The sequence below is a fragment of the Scyliorhinus canicula genome, chromosome 18 (assembly GCF_902713615.1).
Source record: "Scyliorhinus canicula chromosome 18, sScyCan1.1, whole genome shotgun sequence".
NCBI classification, from domain to species: Eukaryota; Metazoa; Chordata; class Chondrichthyes; order Carcharhiniformes; family Scyliorhinidae; genus Scyliorhinus; species Scyliorhinus canicula.
The window spans coordinates 123,866,412-123,888,701 of record NC_052163.1 but is presented as its reverse complement, the minus strand read 5'-3'; the positions used below and the strand labels follow the sequence as shown (position 1 = coordinate 123,888,701).

General features: G+C 49.3%; 1 protein-coding gene across 2 annotated transcripts in view; it reads left to right on the top strand.

Annotated features, from left to right (window-relative positions):
- LOC119953368 (guanine nucleotide-binding protein subunit alpha-11-like) overlaps window positions 1–22,290 on the top strand; it is a 96,060-nt gene that overhangs the window by 48,693 nt on the left and 25,077 nt on the right. For both annotated transcript variants that reach the window (XM_038777561.1, XM_038777562.1), the window contains exon 2: window positions 17,925–18,109. In XM_038777561.1, the coding sequence (XP_038633489.1) occupies window positions 17,925–18,109 (185 nt within the window). The remainder of the gene's footprint in view (window positions 1–17,924; window positions 18,110–22,290) is intronic.

Here is a 22,290-nt window from a genome sequence, read left to right as displayed (position 1 = left end):
GTCATGCCTCACAAACCTTATCGAGTTCTTTGAGAAGGTGACTGAACAGGTAGACGAGGGTAGAGCAGTTGATGTGGTGTATATGGATTTCAGTAAAGCGTTTGATAAGGTTCCCCACGGTCGGCTATTGCAGAAAATACGGAGGCTGGGGATTGAGGGTGATTTAGAGATGTGGATCAGAAATTGGCTAGTTGAAAGAAGACAGAGAGTGGTAGTTGATGGGAAATGTTCAGAATGGAGTTCAGTTACGAGTGGCGTACCACAAGGATCTGTTCTGGGGCCGTTGCTGTTTGTCATTTTTATAAATGACCTAGAGGAGGGCGCAGAAGGATGGGTGAGTAAATTTGCAGACGACACTAAAGTCGGTGGAGTTGTAGACAGTGCGGAAGGATGTTGCAGGTTACAGAGGGACATAGATAAGCTGCAGAGCTGGGCTGAGAGGTGGCAAATGGAGTTTAATGTGGAGAAGTGTGAGGTGATTCACTTTGGAAAGAATAACAGGAATGCGGAATATTTGGCTAATGGTAAAATTCTTGGTAGTGTGGATGAGCAGAGGGATCTCGGTGTCCATGTACATAGATCCCTGAAAGTTGCCACCCAGGTTGATAGGGTTGTGAAGAAGGCCTATGGTGTGTTGGCCTTTATTGGTAGAGGGATTGAGTTCCGGAGCCATGAGGTCATGATGCAGCTGTACCAAACTCTGGTACGGCCGCATTTGGAGTATTGCGTACAGTTCTGGTCGCCTCATTATAGGAAGGACGTGGAAGCTTTGGAACGGGTGCAGAGGAGATTTACCAGGATGTTGCCTGGTATGGAGGGAAAATCTTATGAGGAAAGGCTGATGGACTTGAGGTTGTTTTCGTTAGAGAGAAGAAGGTTAAGAGGTGACTTAATAGAGGCATACAAAATGATCAGAGGGTTAGATAGGGTGGACAGCGAGAGCCTTCTCCCGCGGATGGAGGTGGCTAGCACCAGGGGACATAGCCTTAAATTGAGGGGTAATAGATATAGGACAGAGGTCAGAGGTGGGTTTTTTACGCAAAGAGTGGTGAGGCCGTGGAATGCCCTACCTGCAACAGTAGTGAACTCGCCAACATTGAGGGCATTTAAAAATTTATTGGATAAGCATATGGATGATAAGGGCATAGTGTAGGTTAGATGGCCTTTAGTTTTTTTTTCCATGTCGGTGCAACATCGAGGGCCGAAGGGCCTGTACTGCGCTGTATCGTTCTATGTTCTATGTTCTATGCTCTGATTTCTCCTCTCAATACCCATCCATAAATAGAAAGGTGCTTTGATTTTGATTTCCCCACCTTTATAAAAAGTGGCATATTTCCCAGAATTTCACTTTTGGTGTGATCCAATTTCTAGCAATAGCCCCACTGAAAACTTGGGAGAGGGTAAACTCATAGGGTTAGCTTATTCGCACAGACTCAAAATGAAGGAGGAGGGCCGTCACTATGTAGCCCCCTGTGCGTTCAAACAAAAGAGGGATACAGAAATAAAGATTCGCAGGACAAAGACGACAGAGCAAAGAATTATTGTTTCAAATAAGTCCAAAGCCCAGAATCAAAATCCAATGGTGTGTTCTTTCACAGAGTTTTGCAGGTTGAAGACTGATGCTGGATAATGCACTTTTCCAGTGGAGATGACTTCCATGATGGGATAGACACATAGCAATGATTTAGTCTCGCAGGTGATGGTATAGAACAGGGGTGGGCAAACTACGGCCCGCTGGCCGCATGCGGCATTGCTCGGCACAACATCGAGGGCCGAAGGGCCCGTTCTGTGCTGTACTGTTCTATGTTCTATGTTCTACATGAGGCCCAGAATCATAACCGGGTGAAGTAATTATTTTACTTAATATACTATGCGGCCCTTTAAAATTGTGAATTTCTGAATGTGGCCCTTGCACGGAAAAGTTTGCCCACCCCTGGTATAGATGGTCAGAAGTTCCAGATGAAACAGTGTGGGTGGGGGCCAAGCATCCACCTGTACTGAGCCCATATTCTGTGCTGTTTACAGATGGCAGAGTGACTGATAGTGCAGCAAGACAGTGTAACTGCTTCTCCCAGCTAGGGGGATACATGGGATTCCCACCTCTCCACTTTGGCTTTGACAAAGGATGTGTAATCCTTTGTCTGGATTTTTTAGACTGTTAATATTTCAACCATTAAGAATTTGACAGAAGGCTGTAGGGTCCTTTGTCCTTTGCAAGAAGGATGCCATTTGGTTCCAATCCAAAGAGTGCGGTAATGGGCGACAGTTCAAAATTGCTAATAAAAGTATGTGGGGGTGATGTAAGATAATTTGTCCGAAATAAATCCAATTCAGAACTCGGCCAGTACATATGAAATAGAGAGGTGACGTCCGTCATTTCAAACTCTGTCTGGTTTTAAAATTTATACGGTTTGAGGTCTTCGCTCCATATTGTGGGAGTGTAAGACACAGCATAAACAAAGCACTCCTCACCAGCACCCAGAAAACGTACTGCAACCTCCAGGAAAAGTCAACATTGCTCGGTTTGGACAGATAAGGAAACTGCCGATACATTTCAGAGACTTGGCAATTTGTACAATGGTATATTCAGACATAACGGGTAGAATTCTCCCATCAGTGACTGGGGGTCACAATTTCAAGATGGTCAGCATGAGAGCTCGGAGTGAGATGAGGAGGAACCTCTTTACTCAGAGAGTTGTTGGGATTTGGGGTGCGTTGCGTGGGAGAGGTGGATTTCTATAGGAGGTTTTAGAAGAGAGTTGGATATATATTTGAAAGTGATGAATTTAGAGGGCTGCGGAGATAGGACTGGGGAATGAGACTCCAGAGCCGGTGCCGTCACGATGGGCTGAATGGCTTCCTTCTGTACTGTAAAATTCGATTATTCTATCTGGGACTAGGGCAGCACGGTAGCACAGTGGTTAACACAATTTATTCACAGCTCCAGGGCCCCAGGTTCAATTCCAGCTTGGGTCACTGTCTGTGCGGAGTCTGCACGTTCTCCCTGTGTGTGCGTGGGTTTCCTCCGGGTGCTCCGGTTTCCTCCCACAGTCCAAAGAAGCGCAGGTTTTTGTACTTTGTTTAAAAAAAAAATTTAGAGTACCCAATTTTCCAATCAAGGAGCAATTTAGCGTGGCCAATCCACCTAGCCTGCACACCTTTTGGGTTGTGGGGGCAAAACCTACGCAAACACGGGAAAAATATGCAAACTCCACATGAACAGTGACCGGAGCCGGGATTGAACCTGGGACCTCGGTGCCGTGAGGCAGCAGGGCTAACCCACTGCGCCACCGTGCCGCCCTTAAAGATGTGCAGGTTAGGTGGTTATGCTAAATTGCCCTTAGTGTCCAAAATTGCCCTTGGTGCGGTTACTGGGTCACGGGGATAGGGTGGAGGTGTGAGCTTGGGTAGGGTGCTCTTTCAAAGAGCCTGTGCAGAATCGATGGGCCGAATGGCCTCCTTCTGCACTGTAAATTCTATGATTCTATGATTTTAGGTCCTGTGGCGGAGTTGAGAATGTTATGTGTTTCCCATTGTAGAGGCTGAGTGGAAAGCAGACAAAATCTTTCAGCCACACCCTCATTAATCATGCAACTGAATGCTTTGCACCGTATTTGATGACGTGGCAGGCCTGGTGGCACATAGTCCACCATCGTACCCAGCATCACATTGAAAAGGCACCAACATTACTGCTCCACTGTTGAAGAATGAAGATGGACTCCCTGAAAATGAAGATGGAGCTCCATGAGAAAGAAGATGGATCTCCAGGAGCAGTCTAGACTCTGGACTCCCTCCAGGACACCAAATCTGGAAGATCCACCTGTAGATGTTCTCTCACACACGCTGCTATGGTTTTCCGGGTCCAGCATTGCCGTTGGCCTCCATTCCAAACTCTGGATGCAGCCGGAGGCATTTTTCAACTGAGTCACAACATCTGCAGTCTTGTCCCAGATGTGTTTCAAACTGGTGTGTTTTCCCGCTGGCATCCCGGAGAGTCAGCTGTGGTCGAGTCTTCATCGGCATTCCATGAGTGGGATGTAAATCAGTCTCACACCAGTGGGATTCCCAACCAGCCATGGTGGGCACAAACGGAAAATCAGATGGGAACTTCATGCCAGTGTGCATGATCTTTGGGCATCCTACCGAATTTTGCCCCCCCTCCCCCCCCCCCCCCCCCCCCCCTCCACCTTTGAACTCTTTGCAGGAGCATGAGAGAAATTCACCAATGTTTTATTTTGCTGTTGAGTAACTAGTTTGTGTCTTCAAAGGAAAACCTTTATTTTTTGTTTAAAGAGGGATTTTGTGATCTGAGGTCTAAGTAACTGAGAAGAACCTTAGAGGAACCGCATCATAAACTGCTGCCAATCACTACCATCTCAACAGGATTGATGTATCAAAGATCAGCCATGATCTCATTGAATGGCGGAGCAGGCTCGAAGGGCCAGATGGCCTACTCCTGCTCCTAGTTCTTATTGTCTTATGTTCTTATGTATTAACCCTAAAACTTGTATTCAGTCTACAAGCAGCAGCAGTAGGCGTCTGATGTACTTAGCCGCTGAGTTAACATTGTATGTCTATAGTTCTATAAGTTCAAGTTCAAATAAAGAACTCACATTATTGTTTTACTGATCCATGTTGCACAATTGGTACGGTTGATCAAAGAGAGAATGTTACAGTCAGTGCTCATTACCTGGCGCCACCCAATCAAACCGCACACGGGAACCCATTGAGGTCATTATCTGCACTGATGCAGTACGGTATGGTGGCACGGTAGCACAGTGGTTATCACTGTTGCTTCACTGCACCAAGGACCCAGGTTTGATTCCTGGCTTGGCTCACTGTCTGTGCGGAGTCTGCACATTCTTCCTGTGTCTGCGTGGGTTTCCTTCGGGTGCTCCGGTTTCCTCCCACAAGTCCCGAAAGACTTGCTGTTAGGTGAATTGGACATTCTGAATCTCCCTCTGTGTACCCAAACAGGCGCCGGAATGTGGCGACTAGGGGATTTTCACAGTAACTCCATTGCAGTGTTAATGTAAGCCTACTTGTGACACTGATAAAGATGATGATGATGGGGCTTGTGCTTGTTAGGTGGGCGTTGGATCTGCTGAGTTCTGCTGCTTGGTCCAGTGATGGTGAGGGAGTTGGCCTCAGTTCCTGGGTGTTTACACCTTCAGGAAACATAAGACGAGATCATGACAACCAACCTTGGAGAGCAGAAACCTCTGTCGTGCTAAGGCTCCTGGCACAGCTTAGTTTTTGGAATGCTGTTGGACAGGGCGGTTTGCAATGCACACCTTTACTGAAGGCATTGCTGTTCCCAGTCACCTTACCATCACTAATGTTTATCTTACCTTGCCTGGCCTGCTCATGGTTTACAATCCTGCTGATATCCGTGACTCCCCCTCTTCCATGCTGGTGATCATGGGAAGGTAGGGTACCCATCCAGCAGTCTGGGTGCTCTCATAGGCACGAGGAACCCGCATCTCCTGCAAGGGCAAAAGAGAGGCGGAGAGGGGGCCTTGCTGTCCTGTAGGAACAATGCCAGCTGCTCACATTCTTTAGAAGCTTGCCGGGCCTTGGCAGCACCATGGCTTTTGCCATTCTGAGGTGTTAGTAAGTGCCCTGGGCCCATACTTCACCCAAGTTTAGGGAAAGCAGATGGTTGGCTGGAAGATTGAATAAACAAAGGCCCATCCTGAGGGTTGGAGATGGCACACACCTTGCGTCGGGTCATTATGCCTTTCAGCAGTGAAAAACGACAGCCACAGTCATGTTTTGTTTCCATTTGGCCTGCATTTGGGCAGTCCCACCTCAGTTCCCACTCCAACAACCACTAATTGGCCTCCAAACCCATCTCTAGGCCAATTCAAAAGTTGGGCTGGTATCTGTTTTCCCCCAAGGGTGGATTTGGGATCCGCAAACCGTCTCGACTTTGGTTTCCTTCCCTAGAAGGAATATCTGCCCATCATATATTTCATCAACCATTTGGAAGGACCTTGGGTTCTAAGAGCATAAGAACTCGGAGCAGGAGTAGGCTATCTGGCCCCTTGGGCCTGCGCCACCATTCAATAAGATCATTTTGTGGACTCAGCTTCACTTACCCGCCCACTCACCATAATTCCTTTCCTGTTCAAAAATCTATCTGCCTTTGCCTTAATCTGCCTTACCTGTAATAGTGTGACAGGCATGGGTGTAAGCAATAGATTTACATAAACCCATGGATACTTTTGCTTAATTTCTTCCATGTCTTGGAAAATCTGTCAAAACTGGCACAGATTTCCTGCGCTATCCAAATATGTACCCAGTGTTTTGCTCAAAAATCCTTTCTGAATCCAACGGGAGGCCAGTTAAGGGATTGCAGGAAAATCATACGATCTGGACAGTGATTTATGAAAAGGAGAGTCCTTGCTCAGCAAGTAAACCCTCCCCTTTCTCTCCACCTAAATGATCGTTCTGATCTTGAGGTAGGTAGACCGTAAACAGCATTCAAAGAATGAAGGGATGGCATATTTCCTGCAACACTACCACCTCACCGGTATGATTTACGCAAAAGATCATTGTTTTCATGCACAGTAAATGCCTTTAACTCCACCAGTGTCATACTTGAACTCCCTTTAATTTGGCTGTTGGGAACACGGCAGTTAAACAAGCTCCCTTGCCACGCAATTGTTTGAAATCACAACATCTGCTGGCAGTCGAACATTTGCTTCGGGCACTCTTGTGACTTCCTGGTAGCTGAAATTAAATGCCATAAATCCTGATTCTGTTTCCTTCAGGACAGTTTGACTCTTCTGTTGTGTGTATGTGGCGTTCAATGATGCACTTTACGACGTTAGAAAGGTGGATCCCGGGTCACAAAGCTACACCTACAGCAATCAATTGAAATTGGAAATAATGCTTTCATGGGTGGCATGGCAGCACAGGGGTTAGCACTGTTTGCTGTAAAACAGTTGTTTTCCCTTCCATAAACCAATATGGTGGCACAGTGGTTAGCACAGTTGCTTCACAGCGCCAGGCTCCCGAGTTCAATTCCCGGTTTGGGTCACTGCCTGTGCGGAGTCTGCACGCTCTCCCCATGTCTGCGTGGGTTTCCTCCGGGTGCTCTGGTTTCCTCCTACAACCCCCGAAAGACGTGCTGTTATGTGAATTGGACATTCTGAATTCTCCCTCAGTGTACCTGAACAGGCACCGGAATGTGGTGACTAGGGGCTTTTCACAGTAACTTCATAATGGTGTTCATCTTAGCCAGACAATAAAGATTATTATTGAGCAGTTGCTTCTACCATTTTGTGATGTGACCATCAATTCACTCAAGACACGAGAGGAAGTAAACTGTGGCTTTAATAGACTTACAACTGAGCCTGCCTGCGGCCAGAAGAACTGAGGGAAGACTCACAAGACCGCAGCACTTTATACTTTCAGTAGTGGGAGGGGCCATGGGCGGAGCCAAGGGTGGGGCCCTGTACAAGCTCCTCATCTCCCCCTGTGGGCAGAGCCGCATAACGGCTCACAGACAGAGCCCACAGGGACACAGTGATACACAGTGTGAATTATGCATTATACATTCACCACATTCACCCCCTGTAAAAAAAATCAAGTCCGGCGGGGGTGACGGGTCTACAGATTGAGCCAGTGCGGTGGCCGAGTCGTCCGCTGGGATCGGCGGAGCACTGGGGTTGTAGCCGCTTCGGATGGCTGTGTGCTGACGGGCGGTGTGGATCTGAGGGTGGCTGTGTGCTGACGGGCGGTGTGGATCTGAGGGTGGGCTCCGGGGTTGGTTCGTTCAGAGCTTTGTTCCTGGCCAGTGCGATGGGCGAAGGGGGGGCGCAGGAAACCTGTAGGCCTGGGGGTGCAGGGCGTGGGGGTCGGGTGGGGTGTAGTGTGAGGGGTACCTCGGCGGTGGTGGTGGTGGTGGTGGATCCTGCAGGCGCCAGGTCCCGGAGGGAAACGGTGTCCTGACGGCCGTCGGGGTGTTCTATAAAGGCGTAGTGTGGGTTCGAGTGTAGCAGTAGTACCCTCTCTACCAGTGGGTCCGTTTTATGTGGCTGGACGTGCTTCCGGAGGAGAACTGGGCCCGGTATCCTCAACCAAGATGGGAGCGAAGCCCCCGTGGTAGTGCCCCTAGGGAAAACAAATAATTGCTCGTGAGGGGTCTGATTAGTGGCCGTACACAGGAGGGACCTAATTACATGGGGCGCGTCGGGGAGGACCTCCTGCCAGTGGGAGGTCGGGAGATTCCTGGACTGTAGGGTCAGTAGGACGGTCTTCCAGACTGTCACATTCTCCCTCTCCACCTGCCCGTTCCCCCTGGGGTTGTAGCTGGTAGTCCTGCTCGAGGCGATGCCCTTGTCGAGCAGGTACTGACGCAGCTCGTCGCTCATGAAGGACGAACCAGACTAGGATGAGTAGGTTCTTTGGGGGTGAGGACAGGTGCACCAGATGTTCGGGGAGTCCAGCGAACCACGCCCATATGTTCTGGGCATGCCCAGCACTGGAAGAATTCTGGAAGGGGATGGCGGGGACGGTGTCGAGGGTGGTTGGATCCAGGGTCAAACCAGGGTGGGGACTCGCGATTTTTGGAGTTGCGGTAGAGCCGGGAGTGCAGGAGGCGAAAGAGGCCGGTGTCCTGGCCTTTGCATCCCTAGTAGCCCGTCGAAGGATTCTGTTACAATGGAAGGATGCGAGGCCCCCAAGTGTGGAGACCTGGATCAGTGACATGGCGGGATTTATAAAATTGGAAAGGGTCAAATTTGCCCTGAGAGGATCAATACAAGGGTTCTATAAACGATGGCAGCCTTTTCTGAACTTCCTGGCTCAAAGATAGGTATCTTGGTCAATAGCAGCAGCAACACGGGGTGGGGGGGGGGGGTGTTCCTTATTGTAGTGTCTATTCTATAACTTTATATTGTGTTAATTTGCGTTGTTGTTAAAATGCTGTGTTCATGGAGGTGGGGCGAATGTTTATGATTGTTAATATTATTGTTATTTTTGGTATTTTACTACGATGTGTTATTGTACAAATTCAAAATTTTTCAATAAAAATTATTTTTTAAAAAGTGAAGGACGAACCCCTGTCACTGTGGACGTAGCTGGGGAAGCCGAACAGGGTGAAGACACTGTGCAGGGCTCTGATGACTGTGTGGGAGGTCATATCGGGGCACGGGATAGCAAACGGAAAACGGGAGAATTCGTCTATGACGTTGAGGAAGTACACGTTACGGTTGGTCGAGGGGAGGGGCCCTTTGAAATCGATGCTCAGGCGTTCAAAGGGCCGAGAAGCCTTGACCAGGTGGGCCTTGTCAGGTCTATAGAAGTGCGGTTTGCACTCCGCGCAGATCGGGCAATACCTGGTGATGGCTTTTACCTCCTCAGTGGAGAAAGGCAGATTTCGGGCTTTGATGTAGTGGGCGAGCTGGGTGACCCCCGGGTGGCAGAGGTCATTGTGGATAGCCTGTAATCAGTCGTCTTGCGCGCTGGCACATGTGCCGCGGGACAGGGCATCTGGGGGCTCGTTGAGCTTTCCCGGCCGATATATGATGTCATAATTATAGGTGGAGAGTTTAATCCTCCACCTCAAGATTTTATCGTTTTTTATTTTGCCCCGTTGCGAGTTGTCGAACATGAAGGCAACCGATCTCTGGTCGGTGATGAGGGTAAACCTCCTACCTGCGAGGTAGTACCTCCAGTGCTGTACGGCTTCCACAATGGCTTGAGCCTCTTTTTCGACTGAGGAGTGTCGAAATTCTGAAGCGGAGAGGGTTCGGGAGACGAAAGCTACTGGTCTCCCTGCCTGATTCAGAGTGGCAGCAAGAGCGACCTCAGAGGCGTCGCTCTCCACCTGAAAGGGGACGGATTCATCCACCGCCCGCACGGCGGCTTTGGTGATGTCCTCCTTGATGCAGTTGAAGGCCTGGTAGGCCTCGGCTGACAGTGGGAAGAGTGTGACCTTAAATAGTGGGCGGGCTTTGTCCGCATACTGGGGGACCCACTGGGCGTAATAGGAGAAAAATCCCAGGCACCTCTTGAGGACCCTGGAACAATGAGGGAGAGGGGGTTGTAAGAGGGGGTGCATACGGTCCGGGTCAGGCCCCAGGACCCCGTTTTCCACGACATAGCCGAGGATGGCTAGTCTGGTTGTGCGGAAAACGCATTTCTCCTTATTGTATGTGAGGTTGAGTTTCTGGGCAGTTTGGAGAAATCGGTGGAGGTTGGCGTCGTGCTCCTGCTGGTCATGGCCGCAGGTGGTGACGTTATCCAAATACGGAAACGTGGCCCGCAGCCCGTACTGGTCCACCATTCGGTCCATTGCTCGTTGGAACACCGAGACCCCGTTCGTGACGCCAAAGGGGACCCGGAGGAAATGGAAGAGGCAGCCATCTGCCTCGAACGCCGTGTAGTGGCGGTCCTCTGGGTGGATTGGGAGCTGGTGGTATGCAGACTTCAGATCCACCGTGGAGAAGATGCGGTACTGGGCGATCTGGTTGACCATGTCTGCAATTCGGGGGAGGGGGTACGCATCGAGGTGCGTGAACCGGTTAATGGCCTGGCTGTAATCAACCACCATCCGGAACTTTTCCCCGGTCTTGAGCTCTCCAGGGGCTATTACTGGCCTCTATGATTCCCTCGTGTAGGAGCCGCTGGACTTCGGCTCTGATAAATACCCTGTCCTGCAGGCTATACCGCCTGCTGCGAGTGGCTACGGGTTTGCAGTTAGCAGTGAGATTCGCAAAGAGTGGAGGGAGGTTGATTTTTAGAGTCGCTAAGCTGCACATAGTGAGAGGGGGTAGGGGTCCACCGAAGCTGAGTGTGAGGCTTCGAAGATTGCATTGAAAATCGAGCCCAAGTAGGAGGGGGGCGCAGAGGTCTGGGAGTATGTACAACTGGAAGTTAGAGTAGTTGGCGCCCTGTATTGTTAATGTCGCGACGGTGCGCCCTTGTATTTGAACCGAGTGCGATCCTGAGGTGAGGGAGATAGTTTGCCGTGCTGGGAAGATAGGGAGCGAACAGCGTCTTACCAGGTCTGGATGAACGAAGCTCTCAGTGCTGCCGGAGTCGAAGAGGCACGGTGTCTTGTATCCGTTGACATGAACGGACATCATTGAGCTTCTGAGGTGCTTTGGCCGCGACTGGTCCAAAGTGACTGCTTTGAGTTGCGGGTAGTCGGCGGCTCGATCAGCAGTGCTGGAGTGGCCCCGTGATGATTGTCCACGGAGGTCGTAGTCATCGATATGAACATCGGGTGATGGCCAAGATGGTGGCCCCCGTTGATTGCACGTGGTGGTCGGCGAGGAAGGTGGTGCCCAAGGTGGCGGCCCCCATGACTCGCACATGGCTGGCCGCGTGGGGGAGGATTGCCAAGATGAGTCACACATGTTGGGCGGGGGCAGAGTTGGCAGACCCACTGCAACATTGCGGAGTCTGCGGGCCTGCAAGTTGGGGGAGCGATTTCTCTGGATAGCGGGAGAGTTAGAGAGTTTAGATTTAGACAGGCATACCTTAGCAAAATGTCCTTTTCGACCGCAGCTGCTGCAGGTTGCGTTGCGGGCAGGACAGTGCTGCCGTGGGTGTTGGAGCTGACCGCAGAAATGGCACGATGGCGCTCCATAGTGGGCGGGTGGCTGCGCGGCGCAGGCCTGAGGCAGTCTCTGGTCGGGGGTCCACGATGGGGTTGCGTGGTCGGCGGGGAACGAGTTCAAACTTTGAAACACGACCTCCAGCGAGGTTGCTAGCGTTACCGTGTCCTCCAAGTTCTGGGCCCCTTTTTCGAGGAGACGCTGGAGCACGTAGTTAGACCGGACCCCTGCAACATACACATCACGGACAGCGAGTTCCATATGCTGGGAGGCAGTTACAGCCTGAAAGTTACATTCCCGTGCAAGAGCTTTTAGGTCACGCAGATAGTCCTGTAGCGACTGCGGGGCGCTGGCGGCGGGTAGTGAAACTATGCCGCCCGTAAACTTCATTTACAGGCCGCACGTATAGGCGGTCGAGTATAGCGAGTGCTTCGGTGTACGAGTCAGTACTATCGAGTTGCGTAGAGATGCGATGGCTCACCCGTGTGTGTAGGAGACTGAGTTTCTGCTCTTCAGTAGTAGCGGAGGTAGTCGACGCAGCCAGGTAGGCCTTGAAGCATCGAAGCCAGCGTAGAAAGATTTCCTTCGCTTCTGCGGCCTGTGGGTCGATTTCTAGTCGATCAGATTTGAGGGCTGATTCCATGGTGGTTTTTTTAAGTCTATTAAATTGATGTGACCATCAATTCACTCAAGACACGAGAGGAAGTAAACTGTGGCTTTAATAGACTTACAACTGAGCCTGCCTGCGACCAGAAGAACTGAGGGCAGACTCACAAGACCGCAGCACTTTATACCTCCGGTAGTGGGAGGGGCCATGGGCGGAGCCATGGGCGTGGCCAAGGGTGGAGCCCTGTACAAGCTCCTCATCTCCCCCTGTGGGCAGAGCCGCGCAACAGGTCACAGACGGAGCCCACAGGGACACAGTGATACACAGTGTGAATTATGCATTATACATTCACCACACTTTGAAAATTATTGGGCGGGTTCTCCAATCCTGTGGCCAGGTTCTGACGCCAGCGTGAGAAGCAGCGCCAACCACTCCGGCGTCAATGGTCCTCGATCATCCGGTATGCTCCCCTTCCTGGGGGGGCTAGGTAGGCGCTGGAGTGGTCACTGCAGCTCCAGCCGCCGCAGAACGGCCGGCGTGAGTTTGCGCATGCGTGCCAGGGCCGCCATGATTCTGCGCATGCGCGTGGGCTTTCGTCTCCGCACCGTCCCCCGGGCAATATGGCGGAGCCCTTTAGGGGCCCGGCTCGGAGGAACATAGGTCCCCACGGAACCAGCCCGCCCACCAATCGGTAGGCCCCTATCGCTGGCCAGGCCACCGTGGAGGACCCCCCCGGGTCGGATCCCCCCGCCTCCCTCCAGGACGGCCCCCGCAGACACACCTTCCAGGCCCTGCCACATGGGACCTGAGTAATACACCGCCGGTGGGACTCAGCCGAACTTGGTGGCCACTCGGCCCGTTGGGGCCAGGAGAATCACCGAGGAGGCCGCTTTCGGTATTCTATGTTGGGAGGGTGTTGGTTATAGAATGGAGTCTCTTACATAAGTCTTTGTAGTCTTCAGTAGGTTAACAAATAGAACTGTTTACACATATGCAGTCAAGGATACAGGCGAGGAGCTATGGAGCTATCTCCATGTTTAGATCTTAACCCGACTTGGAACAACACCATACTGACCCCTGGGTCATGTGCCTTCTTCCATCACAGTGTGGGCAGTACCGTACTCAGTCCCACGTTAATTCTGAATGTACCAGACTCTTATGCTGCACTCTGAGGCTACCCTCTGTGTTTTCTTCTTTCAAGTTGAAGAGAACCCACGTTTCTGCAGTCCCTCGCATGAACTGGGGGTTACCATTAATCAGAAACCCAACTGGACCAACTGGATAAATACTGGGGCTATAAAGTCAGAGCCTGGAAACTCTGTGGTGAGTAACTCATCTCCCGACTTCCCAAAACTTGTCCACCATCTACAAGGCACAAGTCAGGAGTGTGATGGAATACTTTTCGAATGTCTAGATATGGCTGGCATGGTGGCACAGTGGTTAGCACTGCTGCCTCACTGCACCAGGGACCTGGGTTCGATTCCGACCTCGGGTCACTGTCTGTGTGGAGCTTGTACATTCTCCATGTGCTTCGCTTTCCTCCTACAGTCCAAAGTTCTGCAGGGTAGGGAGATTGGCCATGCTAAATTGTCCCTTAGGATAGGGTTGTAGGAATAGGGCGGGGGATTGGGCCTAGGTAGCGTTGCCTTTCGAAGGGTCGGTGCAGACTCGTTGGGCCGAATGGTCTCCTTCTGCACTGTAGGATTCTATGGTTCTATGTGCAGTACCAACAACATTCAAGAAGCTCATCATAGAACATAGAACATAGAACAGTACAGCACAGAACAGGCCCTTCGGCCCTCAATGTTGTGCCGAGCCATGATCACCCCACTCAAACCCACGTATCCACCCTATACCCGTAACCCAACAACACCCCCCCTTAACCTTACTTTTATTAGGACACTACGGGCAATTTAGCATGGCCAATCCACCTAACCCGCACATCTTTGGACTGTGGGAGGAAACCGGAGCACCCGGAGGAAACCCACGCACACAGGGGGAGGACGTGCAGACTCCACACAGACAGTGACCCAGCCGGGAATCGAACCTGGGACCCTGGAGCTGTGAAGCATTTATGCTAACCACCATGCTACCCTGCTGCCCCCTCATCAAGCAGCTTGTTTGACTGGAACCCCGTATCCTACTTTGAATGTCTACTCCATTCACCACTGATGCACAGTGGCAGCAGTAAGCACCTTCGACAAGATGCACTTCAGCGACTCATCAAAGCTCCTTCTACATCACCTTCCGAACCACAACCTCTCACACCTAGAAGGACAGGGGCAAGAGATGGATGGGAAGCTCCAAGACCCCTCCTCCAAGCCATACATCCACCTGACTTGGAGCTATATCGCTGTTCCTTCACTGTCGCTGGATCAGAAACTCCCTCCCTAACAGCACTCTGGGTGTACCTACACCACATGAACTGCATCAGTTCAAGAAAGGCGGCTCACCACCACCTTCTCAAGGGCAATTTGGGAAGGATAACAAACCACAGATTTGTTGGTGTTGGCCCTGTAAGTGGTGCTGACATCCTGTGAAAGAATTAAGAAAAGAATCGTCTGTGGCACGGAGTCAGCCTTGTTGCTCTTTTTGTTTTGCACCGTTAACAAAGGCGGAATATCTTCCTGGTGCACCCTTTGCAAACAAGATGCAATAGCATTGACAGGCTGTCTGACCACAATACTGCGCCGTTTAAATTTCACATCCTCCATGTGGAAGTATAAGGTTCAGAATATATCATGTGAACAAAGATCGGCTACGTTTATGCAGAACAGCGACCAGTGGCACCAAATACTTAACCACTTGGCCTGGCAGTGGCTGAGAATTGTGTAAAAGGGGAAAGCAGGATATTAAAAAACGGGAAGCGATTCTACATATAAAAATCTCTGCCTGTCTGCCTCTCTGTCTCTCCAATATACATAGAAACTCAGGGGAGGACATTTTGGCTCTGACACTGGCGGCCATGGTTACGGCTGGAGGGGTGGGGAACGGGGCGGGGGAGATCTCAGCCATAGTTTTCATGGTAAGAAGTCTTACAACACCAGGTTAAAGTCCAACAGGTTTGTTTCAATCACTAGCTTTCGGAGCGCAGCTCCTTCCTCAGGTGAAAGGCAAATGGGATTAGGTGGGCAAGTCCTTCATTCACCTGAGGAAGGAGCTGCGCTCCGAAAGCTCGTGTTTGAAACAAACCTGTTGGACTTTAACCTGGTGATGTAAGACTTCTTACTGTGCTCACCCCAGTCCAACGCCGGCATCTCCACATCATAGTTTTCATGAATTATTCCATTGTTGCCCTATTCTTCAATATTATTGCATTGTCTGTATGATGACTCAGGCCAGAATGATGATGAGGGAGCTACAGTTAACCACAGTTGTGGATACATGTAGAATAAAGCACCGCTACGCATAATTGAATCTCATTTACTTTACTGTACGTTATTACGGTCTGAGCCCATATTTACGAGTTAATGAAAGATTCTTGTGTGCGGTGGAGAGGAGCTTTGAATTGGATTTCAAATCTTAATGGCTTCACCTGTCCATCACATTACCGGCAGGGATCTGATTTCATTTCCTTTCCCAGTCGATGTCAAGTGTGCAACAGACAAAGAATTGCCTTTTTATTTGTGCCTGATCTAGGCAATGCCCCAAATAGTCTTCGGTATGGCCAGTTAACCACCAAATGTTGCTTTCTTTTTTAAATAGAAGAAATAAAGTTATGCAACAGCTGGGTCCCCCATTTGGTTGGGACGTCTACGACCCTCCATTGCCCTGGAAGGTTGAGGGGTTGCAATGGGACGAGAGCGACAGGCTCACTGTCTTGCTCTGCTGCACTTTGTGTGCTGTTGTGTGATTTTGACGTTGCACTCACTTTCGTTTTTATTTCCCCCCCCCCGCCACTCTCGCGGGTTGGCACAGTCCCTGGGAATCAATTAAAATTCACGCACAATTTTATTTTGTGTTTCTTCTCGAGAGTCACCATGAACTGTGACGTGATAATGACCAGATCATTTGGTTACACTCTTTCGAGCATTGCAACTAAGCAGGTAAATTCAATTGGTCGGCCTTTCAAGGGGCATTGTCACTCAGGAAAATGTTTAATGGAACATTACCGAATTAAATCAAAATGTATTTTTTGGGAGGTAATCGAAGCACCCCCCCTTCCCCCCCCCCCCTCTCTCCCCCCCCCCCCCCCCCCCACCAGATGGAGAAGGGGTGTGCTTCCTTTTGTAGGACACACGGCCCTGAACGTAGCTGAGGAAGAGGGGCAGACGGTCGACCCCGGGTGACCCCCTCTGCCTGGACCTGTTTGGGATCACCTTAGCCAGGCCCAGGAGCATGCTTACAAGCAGGCCCACCTCCCTGACGGCACCGCCTCTGTGCCGGGTGGCAAAAGATCAGGAGCATGGCCAAACTTTCACAAGTTTAGTTTGTTTATGAGTGTTGTTGGAGGGTTAATTATTAACCAGAACACTGCAGGGAACATCTCAGCTCTCCTGGGCAGATTTCCGTGGGATCTTTTACAGCCACCTGAGAGGGGAGGCAGGAACCCGGTGTGAGGCATCTGACAGTGCAGCACTAACTCAGTGCTGCACTGGAGCATCAGAGGACATGTTGTGTTCAAGTCCCTGGAGTGGGACTTGAAACCTACGACAATGGCTCACAGGGAAGACTTCTACCAACCAGGCCACAGCTCAGCCTTCAGTAGGTGAGGCTGGCATATAGGTGAGGGTGGCATGGTAGCACAGTGGTGAGCACTGCTGCTTCACATCTCCAGGGTCCCAGGTTCAATTCCCGGCTTGGGTCCCTAGATGGAGTCTGCACGTTCTCCCCTTGTCTATCTGGGTTTCCTCCGGGTGCTCCGGTTTCCTCCCACAGTCCAAAGATGCGCAGGTTAGGTGGACTGGCCACGCTAAATTGCCCCTTAATGTCCAAAAACGATTAGGTAGGGTTATGGGATAGGGTGGAGGTACTGGCTTAGGTGGGGTGCTCTTCCCAAGGACCAGTGCAGACCCGATGGGCTGAATGGCCTCCTTCTGCACTGTAAATTCTATGATATTGTTCATTTGTAGTCGCCCTGAAAAAATAGCAATAGGCCTTTTGATAAAAATCAAGGTCACTTTGAACTTGTGTTAGCCGGGCTAGTAGCTTTGCAACATGTGGTCTAGATAATCTAACATCTTTTATGTTCATTTTTCTGGAGCCAACACACAAATTAAGATTCAGTTTCATAACCTGCCAAAATATAACTTGAATGTTTGACTTGCGGATTGCTAGTCTAGCACCACAACCTCTTCACCAAAATGCACTGAAGCAGATGCATTTAAGATTTTGATTCTGGTTGGGTCAGCCTAGCATCCCAGAATTAAGATAGCTGTATCTCAACCCCCACCCAGACAGAGAGCCTCTTCCTATTTCCACCTTTGAGAGCTCCATATCTCCCCCTCTCTCCTCACAGATCATCATCAAATCGTTTACTTTCCCCGGTAAAGACAAAATGCTGGGGGCAAGCACCAAGCTTTCCGTCTGTGCTTCCCGTTGCCATTCCAGGGAGAAACATCTCCCTTCCCGGCCATGTTTTTCCAGTCACGGGATGGATTTGAGATCAGCGGCTCACCGTGCAGCAAGTTGGGCGGCAAGACAATATGGAACGGGAATGCACCTCATGGTTGCTTTGGCAGCTTCCCTTATTCTGTAATAAGTGAGCAGCCTAACTTGAACCTTGGGTGTTTCTTTTAAACCAGGCACTGGGGAAAGCGGCAAAAGCACATTCATCAAACAGATGCGGATCATCCATGGCTCTGGATATTCAGAGGATGAACGGAAAGCCTTTGCAAAGTTGGTCTACCAAAATATAATCACTGCAATACAGTCCATTGCAAGAGCAATGGACACCTTGAACATCCAATATCAGCATCACGGAAACAAGGTAAGATCGAAAGGAATGATATTTTTTTAAAAAAGGTTGATACAAATCTTAGGTTTAAATTTCTTCCTTCATATTGTACTGTCTGTTTTCTGTGAGGATGGTTCGGGCGATATTTAAGAACTTTCTATTTCAGCTGCATGTTTTGAGCACCTAAGAAATGAGGATGGCCGGGGAAGAAGTTCGAAGTTCAATCTATTGACTGCGAGCCTTTGTCTGTCAATCACACCCAACGAGGAACTGCAGTGAATGAACATTGGCACGGTGCCACAATTAATTAACATCATTGTCAAAAGATAAACATGGCAGCCTTGACTTGCCGTCACCATTCCATAAACAACAAATGAGTAATGAGCGGTTAATCGGTTTTTGCTGCCGTTGTTTGAAGGAGAAATATTGACCAAACACCAGTTTCGTGAGGGTGGGGAAGAATCCAGCACATGATTGTAGAGTCAAGCAGAAAGTAACTTATATTTACCACAATGTGTACACGGGGCAAGTTGTTCACTACTGGTTCCATCTCCAGCTGGTACCACACTGGCCAGCTCCATTTATACAATCGTGCTGCTAATGAGGACCCCGCACTCCTTCTCATTGGAGGAGCTTGTATTCCTCAAGGAACATGGGGTAGCCAATTGTCCCCAGCCAATAGGATCCGGGCAAGTTATACCACCAGGAGAACTCGTTGGTGTTTATTAAATAGTCACATGATATTTTTAGCATTCGTCTGAAAGAGGCAGACAGGAGCACAGCTCAGTGTGTTACCCAGAGGGTGGGACTCATGCATTTACAGTATCTAGTACTCAGCAGTTTGATTTACTAAAGCTCCTGCCAATGGACTCCATCCACTCGCTCAAACCACCACCAGTCTGCCATGCCGACCATATCAACGATCTGCAGGATGCACAGCAGCACCCGCCAAGTGTGCTTGAACAGTCCCTCACCCCCACTTAAATTCTCCACCAAGGAGGTTGTGGTGAATGTAACTCCGTAATTCACACTGTATTGTATATACATGAGACCATGCATTTGTAAGCGCAGTTGCGTTTCCCGACCACTAGGGGGAGTAGCGTTGGGAATGCTTAGGAGTTTATACAGGGCTCCACCCTTGGCTCCGCCCACGATTCCTCCCCCTGGACTGCTGTATAAATACCAATGCTCAGAGCCAGTTGTTCAGTTCATCGAGAGTTCAATGCGGAACAGGCTGGCTCTGTTGTAAGTAGATTAAAACCACTGTTCATATCTTAAAGCACGTGTCTAGTGAATTGATAGTTCCATCAGAGGTGAATTTGAGAACATCATCATCGCCAGGTTTCCTCTCACTGATTATCCATCCTGTTCCTTCATTGTTGTTAGGTCACTGGCCATAGAATCCATGAAATCCCTACAGTGCAGAAAGAGGCCATTTGGCCCATTGCGTCTGCACCAACACTCCGAAAGAACACCCTACCTAGGCCCACTCCCTTGCCCTATCCCCATAGCCCTTGCCCATTGATCATGGCCAATCCACCTAACCTGCACATCTTTGGACTGTGGCAGGAAACTGGGTGACCCGGAGCAAACTCACGCAAACTCTGGGCGAAAGTGCAAACTCCTCACAGACACCCAAGGTTGGAATCGAACCCGGGTCCCTGGGGCTGGGAGGCAGCAGGGCTGACCATTGTCCTGGAATTCTTTGCCTGGTGGGAACTCCATCATCACGGGGACTACGACAATTTATGGAGAAGGGCCAGCTGTACGTTGCCAGGGCAACTAGAATGGGCAAAAAATGAGGCCCACAATTCAACAATTTATTTTGAAAGTGCTGCATTTTGATACATGTGGGAGAGGTTACATTTAAAAATATTGGAACATTTTGCTGTATTTTGAAAAGAATGATGAACAGTGGAAGATTAACCTTTCACTGCAGAATGTATCTATAAACAAAAGGTATTTGGAACAAGGAGGAAGATGAGGTCAGGGACTTTCATATCAACAGGCATTTTGGTTTGAGTATTAATTTGCATGTACAAAAAGGAACAGGAGACTGACAGAAATATTACCTGTTTGGCTGAATGAAGCATTTACTCAGGCTAAATTATTTTCTTGCCAGACAATCTTCAAGTGGGTAATCTCACACCATTAATCCTCCGTCTGCTTTTGCCAGTAAAGTGTATAAGATCAGGTAGCCAGCATTTATCAGCTGTGACTACAAGCAACGTGGAAAGGGAGATACAAGGGAAATATTTCATTTGGACCTTGTTAATAATGCGTTTCTCTCACAAATTCTATGCAGCGACAGTAAGGCTCTGTTCAAATATTACATTGTGCCAGAAGAGTGAAGGTCATTCTTGCTTCACTTCTTAACATCTTGAAAGGTTATCAGAACTCTTTTCCTTGTTGTTGTTTTGGGAGAATAGACAGTGTTGAAGTATCTCTTTCATGTGTGGCTAAGACGGGTATCTGAAATCTCCATTCAAAGAGCAAGAAATTATTTTACAGTAAGGTCAAATAACCTTTTCCTGTTTCCCTTTAGAAGCATTTGATTATGCCACAGCTGTAAATGGTGCACTTCCTGTCCATGTGTAGTTGCAGTTCCTGTATTAATGATATTTCCCACAGTTACACACTATGCTTAATGTGCAACAGGTGCCCCAGTACACTTGCTATACTTAATCTTCCTGAATCTATAGTCTGCCATTCTATAACATAATAATAATCTTTATTGTCACAAGTAGGCTTACATTGTCACTGCAATGAAGTTACTGTGAAAAGCCCCCAGTCGCCACATTCCGGCGCCTGTTCGGGTACACACAGAGAGAATTCGGAAATGTCCAATTCACCTAACAAGCAGGTCTTTCGGGACTTGTGGGAGGAAACCGGAGCACCCGGAGGAAACCCACGCAGACACAGGGAGAACGTGCAGACTCGGCACAGACAGTGACCCAAGCCGGGAATCGAACCCGGGTCCCTGGTGCTGTGAAGCAACAGTGATAGCCATGTGCTGCTGGTTTTAGGTTAAGCGGGCAGCATGGTCGGCGCAGGTGTGGAGGGCCGAAGGGCCTGTTCCTGTGCTGTACTTTTCTTTGTTCTTTGCATAGAAAACTGCACCAAGAAACCTTTTTTCTATTAGAACTTCAGTAAACATTTTGGTTAATAGTTAACGAATCTAATGATTTAAACACAAAACTATTTCGAAAAGCATCTGGTGGTTTAGGTAACAAAATCTATTGATGAAAATGATAAACTATTAACAGGAAATTTGAATTAAGGAAATAGAGCCCTTTCATTAATATTGAACTTTATTTTTTGTTTGAAATTTTTGTGCTCGTCTTTTAACAATTCCTTTCTTGCCCTGAAGCCAATGGCAATAAGGCAAAAAACCTTTGTACAGTATTGGTCACCTTATTTAAGGAAGAATGTAAATACATTGGAAGCAGTTCACAGAACCTTTACCAGACCAATACCCGGATTGGGCAGGTTGTCCTTTGAGCAAAGGTTGGACAGGTTAGGTTCGTATCCACTAGAGTTTCGAAGAGTAGGAGGCAACTTGACCGAAACATATAAAATTCTGAGAGGTTTTGACAGCGTAGATGGGGAGAAGATATCTCCTCTTGTGGAAGGATCTAGACTTGATGGTCTGAGTTATAAGGAGAGGCTGGGAATTTTCCCCCTGGAGCGTAGGAGGCTTAGGGGTGATCTTATCGAGGTCTATAAAATAATGAGGAGCAGAGATAAGGTACATAGATACATAGAATTTACAGAGCAGAAGGAGGCCATTCGGCCCATCGAGTCTGCACCGCTCTTGGAAAGAGCACCCTACCCAAGGTTAACATCTCCACCCTATCCCCATAACCCAGTAACCCCACCCAACACTAAGGGCAATTTAGCATGGCCAATCCACCTAACCTGCACATCTTTGGACTGTGGGAGGAAACCAGAGCACCCGGAGGAAACCCACGCAGACACGGGGAGGATGTGCAGACTCCGCACAGGCAGTGACCCAAGCCGGAATCGAACCTGGGACCCTGGAGCTGTGAAGCGATTGTGCTAACCACTATGCTACCGTGCTGCCCAAAGGTAGATAGTCAACATCTTTTCCCAAAGGTAGAGGAGTCAAGAACTAAAGGGTTTAAGGTGCAATGGGAGAGATACAAAAGAGACCGGGTGGAAATTTCTTCACACAGAAGGTGGTGAGCGTCTGG